Source organism: Giraffa tippelskirchi, chromosome 3, assembly GCF_054371585.1.
Source record: "Giraffa tippelskirchi isolate mGirTip1 chromosome 3, T2T-mGirTip1v1.2.pri, whole genome shotgun sequence".
Taxonomy (NCBI): domain Eukaryota; kingdom Metazoa; phylum Chordata; class Mammalia; order Artiodactyla; family Giraffidae; genus Giraffa; species Giraffa tippelskirchi.
Genome location: NC_137277.1, coordinates 138,875,635 through 138,903,204, shown reverse-complemented (window position 1 = coordinate 138,903,204; position 27,570 = coordinate 138,875,635). Strand labels below are relative to the sequence as shown.

General features: G+C 40.6%; 1 protein-coding gene across 7 annotated transcripts in view; it reads left to right on the top strand.

Annotated features, from left to right (window-relative positions):
• Positions 1-13,634: 13,634 nt before the first annotated feature.
• STAT4 (signal transducer and activator of transcription 4) overlaps positions 13,635-27,570 on the top strand; it is a 99,129-nt gene continuing 85,193 nt past the window's right edge. For 4 of the 7 annotated variants that reach the window (XM_081581375.1, XM_081581372.1, XM_081581376.1 and 1 more), the window contains exons 1-4: positions 13,635-13,814; positions 14,254-14,456; positions 17,055-17,183; positions 18,472-18,616. In XM_081581375.1, coding sequence (XP_081437501.1) covers positions 17,056-17,183; positions 18,472-18,616 — 273 coding nt within the window. In that variant the 5' untranslated portion in view covers positions 13,635-13,814; positions 14,254-14,456; position 17,055. The remainder of the gene's footprint in view (positions 13,815-14,253; positions 14,457-17,054; positions 17,184-18,471; positions 18,617-27,570) is intronic. The other 3 variants (XM_081581374.1, XM_081581377.1, XM_081581371.1) reach the window with 1 other exon arrangement.

The window sequence follows — 27,570 nt, the reverse complement described above, 5'->3', positions numbered from 1 at the left end:
TACTGTAGCTTTGTCATATTATCTGAAGTCTAGAAGGTTTATGCCTCCAGCCTTGTTCTTTTTCCTCAGGCTTTAGCAGCAATTCTTTTTTTTTTTTTTTTTTTGGTTCCATATAAATATTAGGGTTATTTGTTCTAGTTTGGTGAAAAATGTCATGCATAATTTGGTAGGGATCACATTAATGGATAAATTTTTTGAATTATACAAACTATCAAAGTTCACACAAAAGAAAATACTGGGTTGCCCAAAACTCTCCTTCAGTTTTTTAAGAATAAAAGACACAGTTTTCATTTTCACCAATAACTTTGCTGAATGAGGTATTAACCATTTTGTTCCACAACCTTCTGCCATTTTTCAGGCAACTTCATAATTCCATCTTCCCAAGCTTTTTATCTTTTTGATCAAAGAACTCTTTCAGGTGCCTTTTACAGTCTTTCAGGGAACTGAAAACTTTTTTCCATTAAGGGAATTTTGTAAAGATTGAAACAAATGAACATCCAAAGGTGAAATGTATGGTAAGAATGGCAGATGAATTAGAACTTCCCAGACAAACTGCAACAATTTTTCCCTGGTTATCAAAGAAACATGTGGTCTTGCCCTATCCTGATGGAAGATGATACATTTTCTGTTGACTAATTTTGGATGCTTTTCATTGAGTGCTGCCTTCAGTTGGTCTAATTGATTTGCTTCAAAATGGGGGTCAATGGAAAGTTTTGAGTAGTGGAGTCTAATGACCCATGTCTAATGATCTATATCGGGTTATTTTTTGTCTCTGTTGCACACCTCCTCTATCGCCCCCAGACTTCATGAATGATCAGAATGGTTTTTGTTGCAGTGGTATTGAAGGAAATGAAAAGAGTATTTGAGGCAAGTTTTGTGCCATGTTTTGTTCTCTCTCCCATTCTTTCTCCATTTTCAGCTTCCTTTACCTTCCTGTATCTTCCTCTTTCCTTTCCTTTCTTATTTTTCTATCCTATCTATTCCATTGTCCCAATTTCTATTTATGTCTTTAAGTGGAGTCCTTTAGCTGTTTTTTTTTACTTTTTCCTATCACCCCAAACAGCATAACCAAACTCTTTTCCTAAGGAAAGATCATTCTCTCCCTAAAATATTTGAGAGAATTAGAGAGAGAGAAATTGAAAGATCACTTCTTCTCTTCAACTTTGTATTCAAATAGAATTAACGCACATCAAATTGCAGTCATGAAATTGGAAGACAGTTACTTCTTGAAAAGAAGGCTAAGACAAACCTAGATAGCATATTAAAAAGAAAAGACTTCACTTTGCCAACAAAGGTCCACATAGTCAAAGCTATGGTCTGTCTTTTGTACAGATGTAAGAGTTAGACCATAAATAAGGCTGAGCACTGAAGAATTGATGCTTTCAAGCTGTGGTACTGGATAAGATTTTTGTGAGTCCCTTGGACAGCAAGGGGATCAAGCCAGTTGATTTTCCTAAGAAAAATCAACCCTGAATACTCACTGGAAGGACTGATGCTGAAGCTCCAATACTTTGGCCACCTCATGTGAAGAGCTGATTCACTGGAAAAGATCCTGATGCTGAGAAAGATTGAAGGCAAAAGGAGAAGAGGGTGGCAGAGGATGAGATGGTTGGATGGCATCACTGACTCAATGAACATGAACTTGGACAAACTCTGGGAGATAGTGAGGGACAGAGAAGCCTGGTGTGCTGCAGTCCATGGGGTCACAAAGAGTCAGACATGACCTAGTGACTGAACAACAACAACAACAACCACATAACTACTAATAAATGTATAAATGTGAGATGTTATAATAATCAAGTGTAGAGTCAACCTTGGTGGGGATAAAGGGACTTGACAAGGAAAGTCACTAGAAAGAACCCTTCTCAGAACAGACTTTGATGAGTCCTTCATCAGCTCTTCTTCTGTTCAGTAAACATTTCTTGAAAGCCTGCTCTGCTCCAGGCACTGAGCTGAATACTGAAACACAAAGAAAACTAACATTTAGTCCTGACTCCCTAAATATTCAGTCCAGAGAGAGAATTGCATATGAAAAATACACAAAATAAAATGGGAGTGGTTAAGGGCTATTTAACTGGCCACATAAGCAGAATTTTTTGGAAAAGTCCACAACTCAAATATCCTAGCCTGCTGTCAAACTTCATTGTCTCATTTGTGGCTCAACAGAAACACTCACCTCATGTACAGTATAAACAAGATGCTATAGAAGCATGTAATTTGCTAAATGTTTTGGAACTCTGTTGGCGATGTTCCTACCATCATGATACATCAAGGACTTTTAAAGGCATGGCTAACTGTCCATATGCTCCATAGGAATGCTGGAGAATCAGAGGATATGCATCAGCTCTAACCAATAGACTATGTAATGAGTGTATTTTGGAATTTGTGCTTAGATCCTTAAATTTACCTCTTCCTTAACTCTCTGAGCAATTTATTGCTTTCATTATCAGAGCAGGTAAGGATTTTTTTAGTAAAGCTGAATGGTTACAAGTGTTTCTGAAGTCAGACAGTCCAGTGTTTGAATCCTGAAACTGTCCCCTTATTATCTAATTAACATTTACCAGATCCTCCAGCTTCATTAAGCCGTGTCTCCTTATCTGTCACTTGACGACAAGAATGATACTTAATCCTGGGGTATGTTGTAAGGATTAGGTAAAACAATGCATGTGAAGTTCTCAGCCCTTGCCTGCCAAGGAGTTAGAGCTGAAAAAGTTCTCGTTGTTGTTATTCGGTGGCTCAGTCATGTCAGACTCTTTGGGACCCCAGAGACTACAGCACTCCAGGCTTGCCCGTCCTTCACTATCTCCACCAGCTTGCTCAAACTCAAGTCCATTGAGTCGATGAGGCTATCCAATCATCTCATCCTCTGCTGTCCCCTTCTCTTTCTACCTTCTATATTTCCCATTATCAGGGTCTATTTCAATGAGTCGGCTCCTCGCAACAGGTGGCCAAAAAAAAGTTCTATTGCAGGGTGGGAGTGGGGGGTAGGGGGGTAAGGAGGTGGGAGGTGGGGTGGAGTGGGGGAACAGAGTGGGTGGGGGAAGGCAGATTTATAATTTGCAATGCTTTAGAGGGGACAGTAGAGGGAGCACTGTCATTGGGAATTGGACTTAAGATAGGCAGTAAGCCCTTAGCTTACAAAGCCCTTAGCTTACAAAGAATAGCAAGGAGAGATAAGAAAGTCTTCCTCAGTGATCAGTGCAAAGAAATAGAAGAAAACAATAGAATGGGAAAGACTAGAGATCTCTTCAAGAAAATTAGAGATACCAAGGGAACATTTCATGCAATGAAACAGCTCAATAAAGGACAGAAATGATATGGACCTAACAGAAGCAGAAGATATTAAGAAGAGGTGGCAAGAATACACAGAAGAACTGTACAAAATAGATCGTCATGACCCAGATAATCACGATGGTGTGATCACTCACCTAGAGCCAGACATCCTGGAATATGAAGTCAAGTGGGCCTTAGGAAGCATCACTACGAACAAAGCTAGTGGAGGTGATGGAATTCCAGTTGAGCTATTTCAAATCCTAAAAGATGATGCTGTGAAAGTGCTGCACTCAATATGCCAGCAAATTTGGAAAACTCAGCAGTGGCCACAGGACTGGAAAAGGTCAGTTTTCATTCCAATCCCTAAGAAAAGCAATGACAAAGAATGCTCAAACTACCGCATAATTGCACTCATCACACATGCTAGTAAAATAATGCTCAAAATTCTCCTAGCCAGGCTTCAGCAATACATGAACTGTGAACTTCCAGATGTTCAAGCTGGTTTTAGAAAAGGCAGAGGAACCAGAGATTAAATTGCCAACATCCACTGGATTATCAAAAAAGCAAGAGAGTTCCAGAAAAACATCTATTTCTACTTTATTGACTATGCCAAAGCCTTTGACTGTATGGATCACAATAAACTGTATGGAAAATTCTGAAAGAGATGGGAATACAAGGCCATCCTGCCTCCTGAGAAATCTATATACAGGTCAGGAAGCCACAGTTAGAACTGGACATGGAACAACAGACTGGTTCCAAATAGGGAAAGGAGTACATCAAGGCTGTATATTGTCACCCTGCTTATTTAACTTCTATGCAGAGTACATCACAAAAAACGCTGGGCTGGAGGAAGCACAAGCTGGAATCAAGATTGCTGGGAGAAATATCAATAACCTCAGATGTGCAGATGACACCACCCTTATGGCAGAAAGTGAAGAATAACTAAAGAGCCTCTTGATGAAAGTGAAAGAGGAGAGTGAAAAAGTTGACTTAAAGCTCAACATTCAGAAAACAAAGATCATGGCATCCGGTCCCATCACTTCATGGCAAATAGATGGAGAAACAGTGGAAACAGTGGCAGACTTTACCTTTTTGGGCTCCAAAATCACTGCAGATGATGATTTCAGCCATGAAATTAAAAGACGTTTACTCCTTGGGAGAAAAGTTATGATCAACCTAAACAGCATATTAAAGAGCAGAGACATTACTTTGCCAACAAAGGTCCAACTAGTCAAGGCTATGGTTTTTCCAGTGGATGTGAGAGTTGGAGTATAAAGAAAGCTGAGCACCGAAGAATTGATGCTTTTGAACTGTGGTGTTGGAGAAGACTCTTGAGAGTCCCTTGGACTGCAAGGAGATCCAACCAGTCCATCCTAAAGGAAATCAGTCCTGAATATTCATTGGAAGGACTGATGCTGAAGCTGAAATTCCAAAACTTTGGCCACCTGATGTGAAGAGCTGACTCATTGGAAAAGACCCTGATTCTGGGAAAGATTGAAGGCAGAAAGAGCAGGGGATGACAGAGGATGAGATGGTTGGATGGCATCACCGATGCGATGGACATGAGTTTGAGTAAACTCCAGGAGTTGGTGATGGACAAGGAGGCCCAGTGTGCTGCAGTCCATGGGGTTGCAAAGAGTCGGACATGACTGAGCAACTGAACTGAACTGAACTGAAGCCCTTAGCACAAGGCATTGTCTCTGTTTTTTGATGGAGCTTGAGTGACCTACACACAGATGAACTGGTAAGACCCACACCAGACTGCCTTGTTCCAATAATCCTGTGTACAACTCCTTTGATACTAGCTACCTTGGAATCCAGTGTATCTTTCTGTGTGTATGTATTCTGTCGGTCCAATCAGCTCTAACTTACCCCTGTTCCCTTGGGACACACAAGAGAGGAAGCTTGGACAGAGAAGTAAGGTGCCACCACAAAAATCAAAACAAACAAATGTTTATGTTCTTTGTATAAGAACTAGGGAGAAGTTGGAGGTGGATTGTATCCCGTGGAGGGAAAGTGACACCCCTTATCTTCCTGTCTCACGGCCTCCAAAACAAACAGCTCTCCTGAGCATAGCAGAAAAAGTAGTCAAAAGAATGGACTGAATCCTCTCTGCTACCGACTTACAGATGTGAACCTGCTTACCTCACGTTACCTGTCTTCATCCCGTCTCCATTTGAATCCCTGTCTGTACAACCAGGGGGAAGGGAAGATGGAGTTTATCAACCTAGTGACCTCCAAAGTTTCTTACAATCTGGCTATGTTTATTATTCTATTCACAACAGCTACTGAGCATTTTTCCTTATCTCATTCCTGACATTAGACCTTTGAATCTTCTCAGCAATTTTGTGTGGGCTATAATATTGCCATTTTTATGGGTAGTTTGGAACTCAGAGGTTAGGTAGCTAATCCAACTTTGTACTGCTAGAAAGTGGCAAAATGAGTACTAGAATCTATTTTTCAGGAAGTCTATAGTCTGGTATTTCCATCTTAAGATGAGGCAAAAAAAGAAAAAAGAAAAAAACAGCAGTAGGGCTTATAATGATGGCAGTTAGGGGACAATTTAAAGCAGTGAGAAATCTCTGAAGGTCTTTGGGTTTGGGAAACTTTATGAGGACTTCACTTTAGAATGCTTTTGTTTGATTTGCTTTGAATTGTTTTGGGGAAGGTTGGTTTGAGGTTTTCTGTTTTCGTTTTGTTTTGTTTGTTTCCGACTGAGGCGCTGATGAGGCCAAGGCCAGAGTAGGGTCGAGAAATTGGGAACCTAGCTTTTTAGATTTAATTCTAAGAAAGAGAAGCAAGGGAGATATAGAGATACCCTTTCCTAGAAGCCTGGCTTAGTTCATGAAATAGGAAAGGAACCAGAATTTAAGCGTATATTTGAACCAAGAGACAGTGTTCATTTGAGTGGAGATTCCCTCCTGATCTATAACTCTGGGTAACAGGCTACAGTAGACAGGAGATGGTGCATGGAGCAAGGATTCTGCAAGTGTTGTCTGAGGACCCCTGAGAGTAGTCCTCCAGGTCTTTTCAGGCTGTCCTCCAGGGTGGCACTATTTCATAATAATACTGGTTTGCCTTTTCACTTTGTTGACATCTACACTGATAGCACCATAGCCATGATGGGTAATGTTGGTGCGTTAGAATGAACCAAGGCTGTGGTGCCAAATCATCCTAGTATTCACTGCATTCTTCACCACCACGCACTTCAATTTTTATTGACTGACTTATTTATTGGCTGCGCTGGGTCTTTGTTGCTGTGCATAGGCTTTCTCTAGTTTGGGAGAGTGGGGACTACTCTTTAGTTGTGCTGTGTAGGCTTCTCATTGTGGTGGCTTCTCTTGTTGTGGAGCACAGGCTCTAGTTGGTTGCAGCCTGTGGGCTCAGTAGTAGTGGTGCATGGGCTTAGTTGCTCCGTGGCATGTGGGATCTTCTTGAACCAGAGATCAAATCATGTCTCTTGTGTTGCAAGGAATATTCTTAACGACTGGACCACCATGGAAGCCCCTAAAATTTTTTGGATGCCAATTTGAGTTAAGAATTTTCAATAAAGCAGGAAAACATTAATTGTATTAAATCTCAGATCTTGAATCCATGTCTCTTTAATATTCTGTGTGATGAAATGGGACATACACATACTAATATACAACGGTCACTTCAAAGAAAAGCAATTATGTGATTCTTTAAGTTGCCCACAGTTGGGTATCGTTTTTGCTTTGGCTCCATCCCATCATTCTTTCTGGAGTTATTTCTCCACTGATCTCCATTAGCATATTGGGCACCTACTGACCTGGGGTGTTCATCTTTTAGTGTCCTACCCTTTTGCCTTTTCATGCTGTTTGTGGGGTTCTCAAGGCAAGAATACTGAAGTGGTTTGCCATGCCCTTCTCCAGTGGACCACAATCCGTCAGACCTCTCCACCATGACCCATCCGTCTTGGGTGGCCCCACACGGCATGGCTTAGTTTCATTGAGATAGACAAGGCTGTGGTCCATGTGATCAGATTAGCTAGTTTTCTGTAGTTTTAGTTTTAGTGTGTCTGCCCTCTGATGCCCTCTCGCAACACTTACCGTCTTACTTGGGTTTCTCTTACCTTGGGCCTTGGGTAATTCCTCTCGCCGCCGCCGCAGCCCCCGGCCCGGCCTAGGCCCTGTCGGTCTCCGTCCCCGGCCCCTGGCCTGGCCTAGCCCCTCTCGGCTGCCGCCCCCGGCCCCCGGCGCCCGGCCCTGCCTAGCCCCTCTCGGCCGCCGCCCCCAGCCCCCAGCCCCCGGCCCGGCCTAGGCCCTGTCGGTCTCCGTCCCCGGCCCCTGGCCTGGCCTAGCCCCTCTCGGCCGCCGCCCCCAGCCCCCAGCCCCCGGCCCGGCCTAGCCCCTGTCGGCCCCTGCCCCCGGCTCCCGGGCCTGCCTGGCCCCTCTCGGCCGCCGCCCCCGGCCCCTGGCCCGGCCTAGCCCCTGTCAGCCTAGCCCCTGTTGGAAGTGGTCAAACAGGAGATGGCAAGAGTGAACGTCGACATTCTAGGAATCAGCGAACTAAGATGGACTGGAATGGGTGAATTTAACTCAGATGACCATTATATCTACTACTGTGGGCAAGAATCCCTTAGAAGAAATGGAGTAGCCATCATGGTCAACAAAAGAGTGCAAAATGCAGTACTTGGATGCAATCTCAAAAACGACAGAATTATCTCTGTTCGTTTCCAAGGCAAACCATTCAGTATCACAGTAATCCAAGTCTATGCCCCGACCAGTAACGCCGAAGAAGCTGAAGTTAAATGGTTCTATGAAGACCTACAAGACCTTCTAGAACACCCAAAAAAGATGTCCTTTTCATTATAGGGGACTGGAATGCAAAAGTAGGAAGTCAAGAAACACCTGGCGTAACAGGCAAGTTTGGCCTTGGAGTACAGAATGAAGCAGGGCAAAGGCTAATAGAGTTTTGCCAGGAGAACGCACTGGTAATAGCAAACACCCTATTCCAACAACACAAGAGAAGACTCTACACGTGGATATCACCAGATGGTCAACACCGAAATCAGATTGATTATATTCTTTGCAGCCAAAGATGGAGAAGCTCTATACAGTCAGCAAAAACAAGACCAGGAGCAGACTGTGGCTCAGATCATGAACTGCTTGTTGCCAAATTCAGACTTAAATTGAAGAAAGTAGGGAAAACCACTAGACCATTCAGGTATGACCTAGATCAAATCCCTTATGAGTATACAGTGGAAGTGACAAATAGATTTAGGGGACTAGACCTGATAGACAGAGTGCCTGATGAACTATGGACAGAGGTTCGTGACATTGTACAGGAGACAGGGATCAAGAAAATCCCCATGGAAAAGAAATGCAAAAAAGCAAAATGTCTGTCTGAGGAGGCCTTCCAGATAGCTGGGAAGAGAAGAGAAGCGAAAAGCAAAGGAGAAAAGGAAAGATATTCCCATCTGAATGCAGAGTTCCAAAGAATAGCAAGGAGAGATAAGAAAGCCTTCCTCAGCAATCAGTGCAAAGAAATAGAGGAAAACAACAGATTGGGAAAGACTAGAGACCTCTTCAAGAAAATTAGAGATACCAAAGGAACATTTCATGCAAAGATAGGCTCGATAAAGAACAGAAATGGTATGGACCTAACAGAAGCAGAAGATATTAAGAAGAGGTGGCAAGAATACACAGAAGAACTGTACAAAAAAGATCTTCATGACCCAGATAATCACGATGGTGTGATCACTCACCTAGAGCCAGACATCCTGGAATGTGAAGTCAAGTGGGTCTTAGAAAGCATCACTACGAACAAAGCTAGTGGAGGTGATGGAATTCCAGTTGAGCTATTTCAAATCCTCAAAGGTGATGCTGTGAAAGTGCTGCACTCAATATGCCAGCAAATTTGGAAAACTCAGCAGTGGCCACAGGACTGGAAAAGGTCAGTTTTCGTTCCAATCCCAAAGAAAGGCAATGCCAAAGAATGCTCAAACTACCGCACAATTGCCCTCATCTCACATGCTAGTAAAGTAATGCTCAAAATTCTCCAAGCCAGGCTTCAGCAATACGTGAACTGTGAACTTCCAGATGTTCAAGCTGGTTTTAGAAAGGGCAGAGGAACCAGAGATCAAATTGCCAATATCTGCGGGATCATCGAAAAAGCAAGAGAGTTCCAGAAAAACATCTATTTCTGCTTTATTGACTATGCCAAAGCCTTTGACTGTGTGGATCACAATAAACTGTGGAAAATTAGGAAAGAGATGGGAATACCAGACCATCTGACCTGTCTCTTGAGAAACCTGTATGCAGGTCAGGAAGCAACAGTTAGAACTGGACATGGAACAACAGACTGGTTCCAAATAGGAAAAGGAGTACGTCAAGGCTGTATATTGTCACCCTGCTTATTTAACTTCTATGCAGAGTACATCATGAGAAACGCTGGGCTGGAAAAAACACAAGCTGGAATCAAGATTGCTGGGAGAAATATCAATAACCTCAGATATGCGGATGACACCACCCTTATGGCAGAAAGTGAAGAAGAACTAAAGAGTCTCTTGATGAAGGTGAAGGAGGAGAGTGAAAAAGTTGTCTTAAAGCTCAACGTTCAGAAAACTAAGATCATGGCATCTGGTCCCATCACTCCATGGGAAATAGATGGGGAAACAGTGGAAACAGTGTCAGACTTTACTTTTTTTGGGCTCCAGAATCACTGCTGATGGTGACTGCAGCCATGAAATTAAAAGACGCTTACTCCTTGGAAGGAAGATTATGGCCAACCTAGATAGCATATTTAAAAGCATAGACATTACTTTGCCAACAAAAGTCCATCTAGTCAAGGCTATGGTTTTTCCAGTGGTCATGTATGGATGTGAGAGTTGGATGGTGAAGAAAGCTGAGCGCCGCAGAATTGATGCTTTTGAACTGTGATATTGGAGAAGACTCTCGAGAGTCCCTTGGACTACAATGAGATCCAATCAATCCATCCTAAAAGAGATCCATCCTGGGTGTTCATTGGAAGGTCTGATGTTGAAGCTGAAACTCCAATACTTTGGCCACCTCATGAGAAGGATTGACTCATTGGAAAAGACCCTAATGCTGGGTAGGATTGGGGGTGGGAGGAGAAGGGGACGACAGAGGATGAGATGGTCGGATGGCATTACCGACTCGATGAACATGGTTTTGGGTAGACTCCGGGAACTGGTGATGGACAGAGAGGCCTGGCATGCTGCAATTCATGGGGTCGCAGAGAGTCAGACACGACTGAGCGACTGAACTGAACTGAACTGAACTAAGTTGCCCACCCACTGTCCTGGCCATTTTTACTTGAAAAAAATGACTGACTATGGCTATGAAAACGAGTATTTGGAAGATGTTTTCCTGAAAACAAAGTGAGCTATCACTTCAAGGAAAACAGTTGGCAATATCTGTTGCCATTAACCAAACCAGAGCTTTTAAGCAAGTTTGGAAAACTTGTATCTGTCATCATGAATTTAACAGCTTCCTAATACTTAAAATGGGGCTTCCCTCGTGGCTCAGCAGTGAAGAATCTGCCTGCCAAAGCAGGAGACATGGGTTTGATCCCTGGGTCAAGGAGATCCCTTGGAGAAGAAAATGGCAACCTACCCCAGTATTCTTGCCTGAGAAATCCCATGGACAGGGCAGGCTGGTGGGCTACAGTCCTTGATGTTGAAGAGTCAGACTCAACTTAGCAACTGAACAACAATACTTAAAATACTTTTTTAAACAGAGATCAGTGGTGATGTTAACTACCGTGATTTTCTGTTATCATATGATGAAATGTGTCAGCATTTGGAAGAGATGCATAATTCTGCTGCTAAGTCACTTCAGTCGTGTCTGACTCTGTGCGACCCCACAGACGGCAGCCCACCAGGCTCCCCCATCCCTGGGATTCTCCAGGCAAGAACACTGGAGTGGGTTGCCATTTCCTTCTCCAGTGCATGAAAGGGAAAAGTGGAAGTGAAGTTGCTCAGTCGTGTCCGACTCTTAGCGACCTCATGGACTGCAGCCCACCAGGCTCCTCCATCCATGGGATTTTCCAGGCAAGAGTACTGGAGTGGGGTGCCATTGCCTTCTCCGATGCGTAATTCAATGGGCCGATATTTTCCAAACTGAACAATGTGTGATATTACAAAATTCTGAGTGGGTTAAGAGTTCAATTCAAAAAACAAGGTATACCAATGGGTTTTAAAGTAACAGTATATGCAAAGTTTGCTGATATGGCTTCACATTCCACAATACAAGTAACTCTTAAGGAATTACCACTTGTTGAGTTTTGGTGTGGTACCAAAGAGGAATACCAACATTATCTGAAAAAGCTATTAAAATGTTCTTCCCTTTTCTAGTTACATATCTATGTGAATCCAGATTTTCTTCAGATACTTTAAGCAAAACAATATTTTGCAATAAATTAAATGTAGAAGCAGCTGTCTTTTCTCAAATCAGACATTAAAGAGATTTTTTAAAATGTAAATCAACACCAGTCTTCTATTTTGCCTGTCTGTTGGAAAATATGCTTGTTTTCCATTTTAAAATGTTTAGCACATAATGGGTTTATGACTATAATTTTAAGTGAATAGATGTTTTAACTTTTTTTCAGAGTTAATTTTGAGTACAATAATTAAAAATGAATACAGAAAAGAAATACACAAAAATTCTTTGGGGTTGTCAACAATTTTTTCAAGAGTATAAAGGTATCTTGAGACCAAACAGTTGGAATACTTCTGGGGAGTATTCCAAGGTGAGGTTCTTAAGAGAAGGGAACAAAGTCTCAGCTTTCTATAGTGGTCACTCAATAGTTGACTATGATGATGATATAGACCCACAAAACCAATGTGACTAATGTTGTAAGGCAGGAAGTGAAAAGTGTTAAACGAGTGGGCTAGTTCTACACTGTCCAATATGGTAGCCACTAGCCACATGTGGCTATTAAGCACTTGAAATGTGGAGACTCCTAACTAAGATGGCAAGTACACACCAGACTTCAAAGATTTTGTATGAAGTAAGGAATACTGTCTCTCAGTCTTCATTTTTCTTTAAGTTTTAAAAATTGAAGTACAGTTGATTTACAATGTTGTGTTAGTCCCTGGTACACAGCAAAGTGAATCAGTTATATATATTATATGATATTAAATATAGTTCCCTGTGCTATATAGTGGGATCTTTTGTTTATGGAATGCTGTCTCTCATTAATAACTTTTTATACTGATTATATGCTGAAATGTTAATATTCTATATGTATTGGGTTATTTACAGTACTAAAAGTAATTTAATTGTTGCTTTTTCCTTTTTTAATGTGGCTACTAGAAAAGTGAACATATGTGGCTTGCATTTTATTTCTCTTGGACAGCATTAGTTTGGACATGATCAGAATTCAGAGCAGGGAAAAGATGCTTACAGGGTTGGAGTCATCGGTGAAATCTTCACTGAGAAGAAGAGGATTTGAGTGAGTAGACAAGTTGGGGAAGAAACTGCAGCTGAAGGGGGAGCATCAGTACTAAAATATGAGAGGATAATCTAGAGAGCAGAGGAGACTGATCTACATCAGATCATGGACTCTTGGTGTGGGTCAGGAGGGTGGGGGAGAGAAGTTTCCGGAAGAGGTTAGGACCAAGTTGAACAGAACTTTGAGTGCCAAGAATTTGAACTTTTTCCTATAAGCAGGGTCCGTGTCCCCAGAAGAAAACCAGGCTTTGCCCCATGGCTTGCTGCAACAGCCCAGATGAGGCACTTTCTTCAGGTGGGGCAGAGGAGCAGCATAAGCTCCTGGAAACCGCCCAGTGAGCAAGCAGCCAGGACCAGCTTTACCTGACAAATGAATTTAGATGATGACTTTGGGGTTGATTGACTTGTTCTTTGTAAGTGAGGGAGAGGGGTGGTAAATTTAATCACATGATGATATCTCCTGAAAGAGGAGGAGAATCCTGTGTGATACTGGTTAGCACCATGTTGTGAAGCAAGGCCTTTAAGCTTGGCAGATCTCTCAAGGCATGTGCATGAACAAATTGAGTCGTTCTTTCTACCTCCTTTAGTTTATTTCCCGTTTTTTTTTTTTGTCTTTATTTTCCTGAACTTTTGTAGAACTCTTACTGCATGTCAGGGGATGTTAACATCTGGCTCAGAGATGAAAAGAAAACATCACTAAGGAGGTAGTTGAACCCCCCAGGTTCTTATCCAGTCTTCTCAGGTAAATCAATGAGTAACTCGGGTCACCTGTTTGGGCCCCCGTCTCTTCAGATAGGAAAGAGGAGTCAGAACCAGATGAGGCCAAGGCTCCCTCCAGCTCTGGGGTTCTATAACCAGTGCACCTCACAAAGGGAGAACCACATCCCCCTGGCAACCAGGCGTAGCTACTGGGTAAGAGAGGATGATTCTGGGCTGGTAAGGGCAGGTGTCCACCTGCGCAGGAGCTGGTCCCAGGTGCTGGGTGAGGTTGTCCTCCTGTTGGTGAGCAGACCCTGTTAGAATCCGCGCACAGTGAAGTCTTCCATTGGCTGTTTTCATCCTGGCGACCCACCCCTTTCATCCCTGGGGCTGGCTCCCATCGTGGTAAGTGGAGTCTATAGGGAGGAAGCTGGGAAGCCTGGAATTTAGGTCGGGGCAAGTAAGTCTGCGGGCTTCCCTGATGGTTCAGTGGGTAAAGAATCTGCTGGCAATGCGAGAGGCCTGAGTTCGATCCCTGGGTTGGGACGATCCCCTGGAAGAGGGCATGGCAACCCACTCCAGTATTCTTGCCTGGAGAATCCGCCTGGCGGGCTACAGTCCATGGATGGGGTCGCAAAGAGTCGGACACGACTGAGCGACTAAGCGCGGCACAAGGAAGTCTGCAGGGGCTCTCAGTCTGGGGAAACCGGAAGAAAAAGAGCGTGTGGACCCACCCACCCCCTTCTTCCTGACACCCTGGGGCCACAGGGAGTGGCTGGAGTGATTGATGGGGTTGAGGAGAGGGCTCCCCGCTTGGTGGCCTCAACCTGTTTCTGCTCTTCAGCGTTTCTAGAATAGACAGTGGGTGAGAACCACCCAAGTAAAGTACCGGAGGTTCTAACACTGACGCACAGGAAAGCCTCAAGTGGGAGGAGAAATGCAAATCCCCTCTGACGAAGGTGTCGGCGGCTAGGTCCTGGGGGACCGTGCAGGGCGATTCCGACCGTGGACTTGAGCACCGCCTGGGACGCGGGCAGAGGGAGCCAGGTAAGCAGGCAGACCGCACCTCGGCGTGGCTTCTCTGGAGGAGGGCGGGCCAGGACGCTGCCGAGCTTTTGCCGCGCCCATGCTGTGTTGACAGTTACTTCATGGTAGCCTAGCTGAGGAAGAGTAGTTTTAGAAACAAGCGGTCGACTCCATGATTCAAAGATGCGCGGTGGCGCGGGTGTCTCCGCGGCGAGATCCGCGCACTCTGCCCGGGAGACCGTGAACTTCGGTGGGTGCGACCGCTGTGGCTGCAGCGGGGGTGTGTCCGCGCCGAGTGTGGCCTCCTGCTTCACTTTCTTAGCCAGCTGCTCTTAACTCGCATGCCTGGCATTGGATTGCTTGCCTGGGTTTCAGCCAGAAGCCCGCAACTGAGGTAGCTAGTGATTGAGGCTTTGATAAGAGCAGTGATGTTTTAGGGCAAGTCGCCCCCTTTTCACAGAACCCCAAAGCGGCAACGTTAGCACCCAGGCGGTGGGACAAAATGCCCGTTTATCAGGCTTCTTCTAGGGCCAGGCATTCAAAGAGACTAGGCAGGCACTCAGTCTTCAAAAGAAATGCTCGGTAGTTTTCTTGGGATGGGAGAATTAGCCCTTAGAGAGTGAGGTGTTTTTAGGTCCTTTAAAGGCATTACTAGAGGCTGCAACAGAAAAGTGTGTCCTGAGACTATAAACCTGTCTTTCCCCCGTTCAGCCTTGAGTTCAGCTCTCTGGAGGGTGGACTCAGATCCTAGGAGTGATCTAACTTTAGGATGGGTTCAGCCCAGCTAATTCGTAGTTAGAAAATAGATTTTCATCCAGATCATAGCAGAGATTGAACAATTACAATTACAATTGTAATGCTATTCTCAGCACCTATTCTTTTGGCATTCACTAGAATAAACTGATAGAGCAGAGCCATGGAGATAGTAGCATGGGAACAAATGTGGCAATTTTGAGAGGAATGTGTATACAGCCAGCATCAGGAAAGACAACCATGTGTAGTGTCAGGAGACCTCAGGTTGTTCCTTAGGAGCTGTGTGTCTTGGGCAAGAGTCATTTTGCTTATGTGTCTCTCAGATTTTTGTTGTTGTTGTTTTTGTTCGTTTTAAATCTAGAATGATAGATCCTGTGCTATTTACAGCCTCCCACTCATTCTTCTCTTAATGAGTACTTACTGAGCACTTTTGCCTAGGATTATATGTATAAATATAAAGTGATAGGAAAGTGAAAAAATTTTTTCCAGTCGCTTTCTTTTAGCAAAATATTGGCATTAATCTTTTTTAAATACAAAAGGTGCCCCTGAAATGGTTCCCTTTGAAATCTGAGAAATTTATCATCATAATGTTCTGTAAGGAAAAGGAAATCTTAATGTACCTACAAGGTAAGTTGAAACACCATTGTGATTGATCACATAAAAGGTTTTTTTGTTTGATCTAGAATTAGTGACAAAACAATAAAAAATTTGACTTTGGGAAAAGTAAAATGCTGTAATTTCAAGGAGAGATGTCATATTCATTTCCTTGAGTTAAGACATACGTCTAAAGCTTCTAAATTGGACAGAATGGGGTTATGTTGGGGAAACACATACTTTTGTTTTATGACACACTGCTAACTACGTATCAAGTGGTTTCTTCTTCAGTATGTTGAGGGTTTAACCACTGTCAGATATACATCAGAGACTGATTAAAAGTAGACTTTAAAAGCTTTGCCCAGCAATAGTTGATCATTCCAGAGAGAAATAAAAATATTTATTTGTTCAGAGGTATTTTGAACTGAAAAAAAAGCCCACATGAAACTCTTCATATAGGTAAGACTGAGACTAGAAGTCTAGGGATATGACTGACTCTAGAAGCCAGACAAATCTGAAATAAGAAGGGATTGGGCAATTTTATATAAAAGAAACTTTTATTGGGTAGTCCTCACATCAGGTGTCCCTGGTGGCTCACATGGTGAAGAATCCACCTGAAATGCGGGAGACCCGGGTTCAGTTCCTGGTTCAGGAAGATCCCCTGGAGAAGGGAATGGCAACATACTCCAGTATTCTTGCCTGGAGAATTCCATAAACAGATGAGCCTGGTGGTCTGCAAGTCTATGGAGTCGCAAAGAATTGGAAAGACTGAGCGACTAATGCTGCAGCACATATAAAGCCTTAAGAGGATCTTAGGAGATATAGTTTAGGTTGTTGTTTGCCTTTAAGTTGCTCAAAGTCTAATAGTGAGAGGGAGCATAGACTAGGGAAGGAGACTGTTGAGAATACACATCTGTGTAGACAGATGTGAGGAGTTTTGAGGGGGAATGAAAGCTTTCTAGAGAAGCTGGATCAGATGTTTCTTTTAGAACAAAGAAAGACATGGCTTGGGGTAGAGAAAGAATCATTTTTCCTCCCTTAGGAATGCCTTAGGAAAAAGCTCAGAACTGCATTATCTTTGGATTGAAAACATTTTCTTGTTTCTGTTTTCTTTAATTGAGTGACTATAAAATAATTTTTTTTCTCCAGTTACTTAATGGATAACATTGTCTTTGTCCAAAATCCAAAAAAAAAAAAAAAAAAAAGGGAAACGTGTACCACAGTTGTTAATTAACATTATTTTTAAGTTCTATTTTTTCCTCCTCTTTATAGCATGTCTCAGTGGAATCAAGTCCAACAGTTAGAAATAAAATTTTTGGAGCAAGTTGATCAATTCTATGATGACAACTTTCCTATGGAAATTCGGCATCTGCTGGCCCAGTGGATTGAAAATCAGGACTGGTAGGATCAAATGTTATTGTATTTTCCCCAGAGGACTTACACATGGACTTACTCTATGGTCCACTTTTAACTCAGTAGATACATTCTTTACAGGTAAAGAACTTTCTTTGAGGCTTTGGAAAGCTTCCTTAAGGAAGAAGAATCATTGTCCTTTCTGGTTTCATCCATTGTAGATTAAAACTTTATGGTTCTAGTGCTTCGTTTTTTATAAGCCAACCCCCAGTGATTTTCTAAGTATTAAAAAGCCAAGAAGTAAGTCTATTGTTTATATCAATTCTCCATGATAGACTCAATAAAATAAATATTTTTTTCTTAATATGTTTTACAAACATTTTTGGAAGCTCTGTTCACCTTGTACAATTAATTTTTTTTTTGCTTTTGTCTTCTTAAAGTTTTTATTGTGATAAAATATACATAACATAAAATTTACCATTTTAACATTTGTTAGGTGTTCAGCTTATGGCCTTAAGCATATTCACATTGTTGTGGATCCGTCACCACCATCCATCTCCAGAACTTTTTCATCTTAAAACTGAACTGAAACTGTGTACTCATTAAATAATAACCCCTCATCCTTTCCACCCCAGCCCCTGGCAACCACTGTTTTCTGTCTCTTAATTTAACTAGCCTAGTTGCTTCATATAAGTGAAGTCACACCAAATTAGTTATTTTGTGACCAACATTTTACTTAGCATATTCTTTCAAGGTTCACTCATATAGCATGTATCAGAATTTCCTTCCTTTTTAAGGTTGGATAATATTTTGTTGTATGCATATACTACATTTCTATATTCATCCTTCAATGAACTTTTGAGTGATTTCTTTTTTCAGCTATTGTGAACAAAGCTAATTTAAATGTTGATGTACAAATTATCTACTCGAGTCTCTGCTTCAGTTCTTTTGAGTATCTACCCAGAAGTGGAATTGTATGTAATTTTATGTTGATAATTTGAGGAATCTCCATACTGTTTTCTACACTGGCTGTACAGTTTTCCACTGCCATTGGCAATATACAAGGAGGTTCCAGTTTCACATCCTCACCAAAACTTATCTTGTGTTTTCAATAATAGCCATCCAAATAGGTGTGAAGCGGTATCTCCTGGTTTGATTTGCATTTCCTTAATGATTAGTGATGTTGAATATACTGTCATGTGTATACAATTTAATTTTTAAAACCATTAAATGCTTATCACTGTGGGATATATTTATCACTTTAAAATGATTATGGTAAAAAGTAGGCATTTTTATAAGTTGTTTCCCGCTGTGTAATAACATTTTTGTTTTTTAGGGAGGCAGCATCTAACAATGAAACCATGGCAACAATTCTTCTTCAAAACTTGTTAATACAACTGGATGAACAGTTAGGCCGTGTTTCCAAAGAGAAAAACCTACTTTTAATACACAATCTGAGAAGAATTAGGAAAGTCCTTCAGGTGAGAATGCATTCTACTTTTTCAAAATATTTGTCTTTATAAGTCTCAAATTCAGTTTAAAAAAATGTAGTCTTACTGTATTTCCATATCAGATTTAAAAGGGAAAAAGCTGAATTCTCTTACAACTTTACATTTTGTGCTCAATTTTATTTCATTACCCAACATTTGTTTTTCACCAACTTTTGAATCTTAAGATGCCCACAAATGGGAGGGTATGATTTGCATGTGACTGTTTACTAGTTATGATCAAATTGATAAGAGTCTGGGACAGGGATCTGAAAGATGCTCGTTTCACAGCTGTCCCTCCGGACCTTTCTTGCCTTTGTCTCGTATGTAACAAATCAGAGTTGGTATTGTTCTCATTCATAGGTGGAGGCATTATGGTCATATGCCTTCTTCCAGATTTGGTTCAAACTTCACCTTCGAAAGCATTCTTTGGTGTCCTGTAGCTTCCCATTCCAAAAATTCACCCAAGTTTCCCTTTCCAAAAGTTCATTCCAAAAGTTCACCAAGGTGTTCCCATAACAACTGCAACTCATCTGTACTGTAGCACTTAGTGTTTTCTACATTAGTGTTACTTCTGCATTTTTTCTCTCTCAAACTGTGGGTTACTTAAGGCAAGGACTTTAACATTCAGTTTTGAATTCCCAGTGATCACCACAAAGCTGGACATATGGTAGATGTGTAATATTCATTGATTAAACAGATGAATGAATAAGTGAAACAGGGATCTAAAGAATTAAGAGCAGGCTATTATTGACCTAAATGCAGAGATGCTAATGAAGCAAACTCTAAACATGGACTGCTCTGATATTTACAAAGTGCCTATACAACGTATTAGAGAACATGAAATATACATGTACCATGTCTTAGTGATACATCTTTAGAACCTCAAACTTACAATGAATGCATTTTTAGAAGACTTTTCCTAGACTATAATAGAAATGTTCTTGATATTACTAACATCTGTGAGAGGGAAATAGATATTAAATTTTTATTGTTGTTTGGATTGCTGTTTTTTAAATTGTTAATGTTTTATTGTTGTTAGGATTGGATATTTTTTTCATTGTTGTTTTACTGTTATCTTTGCCTTTGTAATCCCCTACAAATTTGCAAGAGACTTGGCTGGGGTAGGAAATGAACTTGTTGCCAGCAAAACAGAATTTTTCACAGTGTAAAGCAAACTATCTCTTCCAGAGATAAGACATTTAACCTTGGCTTCATTTGCTATTGTTCTAATCAATGGACCTAAAACGGGGGTTTGGCATACTAGTACCCACAAGTCAAATGTAGCTGTTGCCTGTGCTTGTATGGTTCATGACTAAGAATGGTTTTTGCATTTTTAAGTGTTTAAAAAAGAATAAAAGTAAAATAAATAATTTTGTGACATGAAAATTACAGGAAATTCAAATTTCTGTATTTTAGTGGAATGTAGCTTACTTAATTAGTTATGTATTGACTCTGGCTGCCTTTGCACTACAGTAGCACAGTTGAGTAGTTGTGACAAAGACTGCATGGACCCACAACCTAAATTAAAAAATGTGTGCATGTGTATATATGTGTGTGTGTCTGTATTAAGCATGTTATCTGGCCCTTTATAGAAAAGTTTGCTGACCCTTGGTCTTTGCTAGAGGGACATAGATGGATAAAATGGGTGATTCATGGTCTTTGGAAATTCTGATTCTCAAAATTTGACCTTGGGCAAGTCACTTAATTTTTCTAAATTCTTATATCTTTTAATGTAAATGAGGATAATTATTTGGGATTATAAGAAAAACTGGAGCTTTTATTCTGGCAAAAAAGAAAAAATAGGCTTTCAAAAATGGACCTTGTTGTTGATAGAGAAAACAGTAGGATCTTCTTAGTGTTATTCTTAGTGTTATTCAAGAGTAAGTGTCCAACCCATCATTTTTCTGAGTGGGGATAAGATTGTGAGGGAGCCCAAGAACCCGCGGTAATTCCCAGTCACGTTTCAGCTCAAGCACAAACATCTCTGCTTATGTCACAGACCTTGCAGCGTCTTGTCTCTATTGACCTTTTCAATAAACTGCCCCAAGCTCCTCCACATTCCTGCCCTAGAAACCATAGATCTACTCCTTGTTCCTGAGCACAGCAAGCTCACTCTTGAATGACTCTGAGCCTTTATCCGTGACAATCTGGGGGCCAGGAATGCTCTGCCATCTCTCTTCCTCCAGTCCAGCTCCCAGTCATTCCTAGAGGAGCTGTGAAGGCCCCAGGGCAGCAAGGGAGCCTTCACCTGTGCTTTACCCTTTTTCTCATTCCCCATGGAGCATGGGCCATAAGATAACCAGCCTTTCATCTGTAGGAGATATATCCAAGAAGGTCACAAGCTCTTTGAAAGTAAAAATCTGAGCTCCTTTTGTGACCTTCCTCTTCCCTCCAGTACCCAGTGTGGTACTAGAAACAAACTAGAAACTACTACAAACTAGAAACTCCAAAAATAATTTGATTGGTTAGGATATTTTGAATGAACAAAACCACTTGCTCTTCCTTTGACTTATAAACTATACTTATTGATATTTGTATTAATTCAAAACAATAGAAAATAGTAATAAAGAACATCACCAATTAAGACAAATCTTTTTGGTAAAGCAAGATCCCCTCCCCCAAAACAAAGGGAACAAAAAAAAAACCTCCTGCTGAAAGAATATTGACACTATGTTTATCCGGTTTGAACATTTTCATCCTATGGGATTTTAAATACAATCTATTTTAACTTTTATAGCATAAAAGGTCAAACAACATGGTCCCAGGGGAACAAAGCAAGTGTAAGGTAAATTTATTTTAGCGGTTGTCAGAGCAACTGAGGTCTCCAGCTTCAATATTTTAATTTACTATTTATATCCCACCTACTTCTGATAAAAATTTGGAATGGCTTTTTAGAAAAGACAAATTGAACAAAACCACTGAACCAAGAGTCAAGGCAACCTCTGAGGTGGAAGCAGTGAACACGGATGTCCAGGTTACCTTAGTCCTTTTAAGGGGAGGTAGCCTCAGGTTAAGGTCAGGAGGTAGGACTGTATTGATTGAATCCTGGTTCTATGACTTGCTTGCTGTGTGGCCCAGGGCAAAAAGATCACATTCTCTGGCCTCAGTTTCGTCAGCAGTATGAGTGGAATCACAGTGGTATTGACCCCACAAGAATGTTAGGAGCGTTAAAAAATTGTAGAACATGTAGTAAGGACTGTGTTAGGATTTGCTAAAAATAAATATCTGGCCCAGATATTTTAAGAACGCTTCACTCTGTTCTTGGGACTTATTTTTTAAACTAACAGAATTTATTTTTTAGAGCAGTTTTAGGTTTAAGGAAAATTGAATAGAAAGTAGAGTTCTGTATATGCTCTCTCTCCACCTGCCTCTCCCTACTTTCTCTGATTATCTGGCATTTTTTTGTACTTTGTTTCAGTTGGTGAACTATTGTAATACATTGTTACTAAAGTCCAAGATTGCATTAGCATTAACTCTCTGTGGTGTACAATTCTGTAGGTTTTGGCAAGTGCATTATGTATTGGATCCGCTATTTCAGTTTCACTGCCCTAAAAATTTCCTCTGCTCCACCAATTTATTCCTCCCTCCCTCCCCACACCCCAGCTCCTGGCAATCACTAATCTTTTTACTCCATAGTTCCACCTTTTTCAGAATGTCATATAGTTGAAATCTACATACTGTAGACATACTGTAGACTTTTCAGATTGACTTTCCTCACTTATTAATACGTTTTAAGTTTCCTCTGTGGCTTTTTGCAGCTTGGTAGCTTTTTTTAATCGCTGAATGATAATTCCTTTTTATGGAGGTACTACAATGTGTTTATACATGTTGGGGAATTATAAACAAAACTCATATTAATATTTATGTGCAGGTTTTTGTGCATTGAGTTTTTAACATATTTTTAACACCTTGAAGTTTGATTACTGCATCTTTATTCTTAGATTTTCAATTGAAAATCTCTTTTGTTTATTCATCTTCCTGTCTGGGTCTTAGTCTGTTCTGGATGTTATAACAAAATACAATTGATTAAGTAAATTTTATATAAAGGACATTTAGTTTTCACAGTTCTGGACAGGAAGCCCGAGACCAAGGTGCTGGCATGTTCAGTGTCTGATTCAGCTTTATTGTAACCTCGCAAGGAAACTCTCTAGGTTCTCTCTTAAAAGAACACTAATCCCATTCAAGAGAGCTCTGTCCTTATGATCTAATCATTTATCAGAGGCTCTACCTCCTAATACCATCACTTTAGGGGGTAGGGTTACAGCATGTGAGTTGGGGAGGCACAAATATTTAGCCTCCAACAACCTTTTACTGTCTCTTTTCCTGAGATAAAGTGACTTTAAAATAATTAAAATGGTGTGTATTCATAATTTTAAAAATTGAAGCAATATGAAATATGCAAAGAAAATATGAAATAATCCAAAATCTACTCCTAAGATATAACCATATTAATATTTGATAAACATCATCCCTAACATCACTCTCTCATTCCATATATATATATATATATATATATGTATAGATAGATAGATAGATAAATGGATGGATAGTAGAGCAGGCTACTATTGACATTTTCTACTCAGTTGCTATCAGTATCTTTGTAGCCTCCTGTTTCCCTCCCAACTCCTCTCTGCTCTCTCCCCACTCACAGTAATCACTAATCTAAATTTTGCATTTATCAGTCTCTTTCTTTTTGTTACAGTTTACCATATATTGGCATCTTTAGACGATATATAGGTTTGCAAGTTACCAAATACCACATAAATAGGATCACATTTTTTATCCTATTCACATAAATAAGATCACATATTTATTCTTTACAACTTTTCTTCATGCAACATAGTTCCTGAGATTCGCCCATGTTGATGTATATAGCAGTAGTTCATTCATTTTCATTGCTACATAGTATTCCATTAGTATTCCATAGTATTCCATAGTATGACTATGTCATAGTTTATTTGTTTTACTGTTGATGGGCACTTGGGTTATTTCCAGTATTCCTTTGCTATTTCAGACACTGTGGTCTGAACATTCTTGTGTGTGCCCCTTGGTGCATGCAGTTCTCTGAGACACAGACCTAGGAGTGAAACAATGAATCTTGGGTTATATATATCTTTAATTGTACTAGATCATGCCAAAATTGTTTTCCAAAAATAGTTATATAAGTTTACACTCTCCCAGTAGAGTAAGAATTCTGATATTCTTGTCCATACTTGTAATGGATACATGTGTGCATGTATGCATAGTTGCTAAGTCACGTCCAATGACTCTTTTCGACACCATGGACTGTAGTCCTCCAGACTCCTCTGTCCATGGGATTTCCCAGGCAAGAATATTGGAATAGGTTGCTGTTTCCTCCTCCAGGGGATCTTCCTGACCCAGGGATTGAACCCGCATCTCCTTTGTCTCTTGAGTCTCTTGCATTGGCAGGTGGATTCTCTACCACTGAGCCACCTGGGAAGCCCAATGGACGTATATCATGTACCAATCTGCTGCTATATTCATCTAATTTCTTCAGTTTAGTTTATTCTTTGTCTAACTTCTTTATTCAAATACTTAATTTCCAGCCTTTTGCTCCTTGTACATGAATTTAACACATTTTTGAGTGAGAGAAATGTTCTACATACTTTAATATGGAGTGTTCTTGTTCATATCTAATCTAAATGTTTCATTAGTCCAGTTTTGACTTCTGTTTCTAGCTAGCTAAACTTAAAAATGGTCTCACTAAAAATACATAAAAATGCTAGATAAAATGTAACAGACTTTAAATGCACAGATAAATGTATCACAAATTAAGGCAAGTTATAGAACCAAAAGGGCTTCCCCGGAGGCTGAATGGTAAAGAATCTGCCTGGACTGCAGGAGAAGCGGGTTTGATCCCTGAGTCAGGAAGATCCTCTGGAGGAGGGCACAACAACCCACTCCAGTATTCTTGCCTGGAGAATCCCATGGACACAGGAGCCCAGTGGGCTACAATCCATAGGGTTGCAAAGAGTCAGACATGAATGAAGCAACTGAGCACACACACATACACATAGAACCAAAAAAATTTTAAACTATAAAACAGAACTGTGAGTAGGAGCTGAACTGGTGGCTGTCATATATCCTGTCATTTATCCATGTGCGTGCATAGTAAGTAACTTCAGTCGTGCCCGACTCTTTGTGACACTTTGAACTGTAGCCTGCCAGGCTCCTCTGTCCATGGGACTCTCCAAGCGAGAATACTGGCATGGATTTCCATGCCTTCCTTCAGGGGAATCTTCCCAACCCAACAATCAAACTCGAGTCTCTTATGTCTCTTGCTTTGGCAAGCAAGTTCTTTACTACTAGCACCACCTGGGAAGCCCATCATATATCCTTAGACTCTAGAAATACAGGCCCCAAGCATGGTAAATAAAAAGAAAGTATAGGACACCAGAGAGAAAGAAAAGATCCTGAAAGTAGCAAGAGAGCCCAAATATATTACCTACTTAGAAATGAGAAAAACTGAAAGCCAAATTTAAAACAGTATCAAATGAGATAAGAGTGCAATATCGTCACAGGGCTAGAATACAATATCCAGAAACTTAGAATTCTATACCCAGCTCAATTATTATGCAAAATTAAAAGTTTTGTATAATACTATACAAAATCTACAACGGTTATGCTCACAGAAGGAATTTCTAAAGGGAATCAGACACAAATGGTAAGCACACATGTTAAAATTTCAAAAGTTTCACTGCAAAAAAGTAAAAATAGAGTACATGAAAGATTGAAAATGTGCAATAATATATCAGAAAAAACTATTCACTATGTGGATCAAACTTAGCAGTTCTAAGACAAACTATAGTTTTTACAGGGATGTATCTAAAACATGAAATAAAAAAGTGATGAGATCAAAGGCGTGAGCCTGGGCTGCCTTGTATAGAATCTTGTGGGCCCTGGTCAAGATTCTGAGTCTTATTCTGAGTGTGATGAGAAGCCATTGAGAGGTTTGGGCAGAGGTGTGACATGAACTGATTTCTGTTTTTCAAAGGTTACTCTAATTTTTAAATGAACTGTGGTTAGTCAAGAAAGAATCAAGGCAACCTGTTAGAAAATTCCATTGATTTTTGAAAGCGGTATACTGAGTTAATCTTTTTCTACTACTGGGGTTTATCAACTCTTGAAACTTCTAAAAGTTTTTGCTTTGCATATTTGTTACTATGTTGTGAGGAGCATAAGTACAAAATAGTATTGGTGAATTCAACTTAAAAAAATGAATATAAAATATCCTCTTTGACCCGTTTATTATATTTGCATTTTGAAATTTTATTGTGTGGCTTTCTTTTTGTTACTGTTTGCTAATAGGCAAATGACTCTATCTTTCCATTTTCATACTTTGTCACTTTGTACTGAGTATTTTATAAATATCACATAGCCAATCTTATTATCTGGTCAACAAATATTAGACAAGTTCTTATTATATTATCAGTTACATCTTAAGCACTAGGAATACAATTGGAGGAAGTCATGAAGTTTACAGTCTAAAAAATTCATACCTCCTATGTTTTGTTTTTAACTTATAGCAGCCTCAATGGCTGTCCGTCACAAATTAGTATCAGGAAGTAAGGGGAAACAGACAATAGCAAACTTGTCTGATTTAAAAAGAAACAAAACCTCCATTAGAAGGCTGAGTTCAGGGTTTTGGTGATTAACTGCGGTTAGTAGCCCCATCACCTACAGAACATTTTTCACCCACCAGGGTAATGAGTCTGTTAGTGAGAGTTTTAGACTCTATGTGTGAGGGGGCACGAGCAAGTGCAAACCACACCTAACATGTTCTATTCTCTGCACCCTTGTGGCCTCTTTGTCGGAGGTGTTTGGATTTGCCTGAACAAAATTACATGTTGGGGTTGAAAGGTCCTCTAAAGTTGGGTAAACAGTGGTTCCTTCTGGTCTAGCCTGTAAAAATCCTATTGTTGGTTCTGAGTATCGAGCAAAGAGAGATTTTTAACATGACAAGGTGGAAGATTAGAAGCACATTTTTGCAATATGATGGAGAAAAACTTTTTTTTTTTTTTTAGCTATTGAGTGGCTCTGAATCTACCAGAGGGTCTCCTCTAACTCATGCTGCTTTCTTAATTAACTCCTCTTCCTTCCCCTCTGTACACCATATACAAGAGAGAAGACGAGGTGACCTCAGCCTCCAGCCTGAACAGAGCCTGGTGTAGTCAGTCGGTGTTAACTCTGAAGGAGCCAAATGAAAGCTTCAGTCCTTCAGGTCATTTTCTGCACATGGGCAGCAGCCAGTTTGTCATTTTCATGCCACAGTTATTTTCCTAAATCCTCAGGACACACCTCTGTTTTCCTTCTGAGATAATTACCTGATGCCAGTATCACAAGGCTCACATTTCAAAGGCTAAGAGACTTGCAAGTCGTGCCATCTAAGATGAAATGTGAGTTAAGTGTCAGGATTTTGTTTGCTGCACAATCTGGGGCAGCCAACAGAAGGTGGATGGTGTATATCACAATGCTCATGCACATCGCATTGAACTGGAAATCCCAGGTTATCAATTCAAGATCCCACCCACCTGAGACTTCATTCATGGATCATTTTTTGCATATTCCTCCAAGCCTTTATCTTATCCAGGCCTGCCAGGATTGCTCTCCCTCCTTATTAAGTCTTCTCTCACAGTGTATTGTGTGTCTGTAACGATTTGTTCTTTCCCTCTTATGAAATAATTATTTGTTTATAGTCCATATGTCTTTAAATTCCAAATGATGATTTGGATTTCTTACAGTCACAATAGAGTTGGGAACATTTGAGCTGGTTCTAAGAGGATGATTCAGAACTCTGACAGGAAGAAGGGAGGGAAGGCAACCATGTACAGAGGGAAAAGCAGGAGCAGGAACACAACAGGGGAATGAATCCCCATCCCTCAAACAACCTTGGCACTTCAAGCATTAAAAGGGGGTTGTATGAG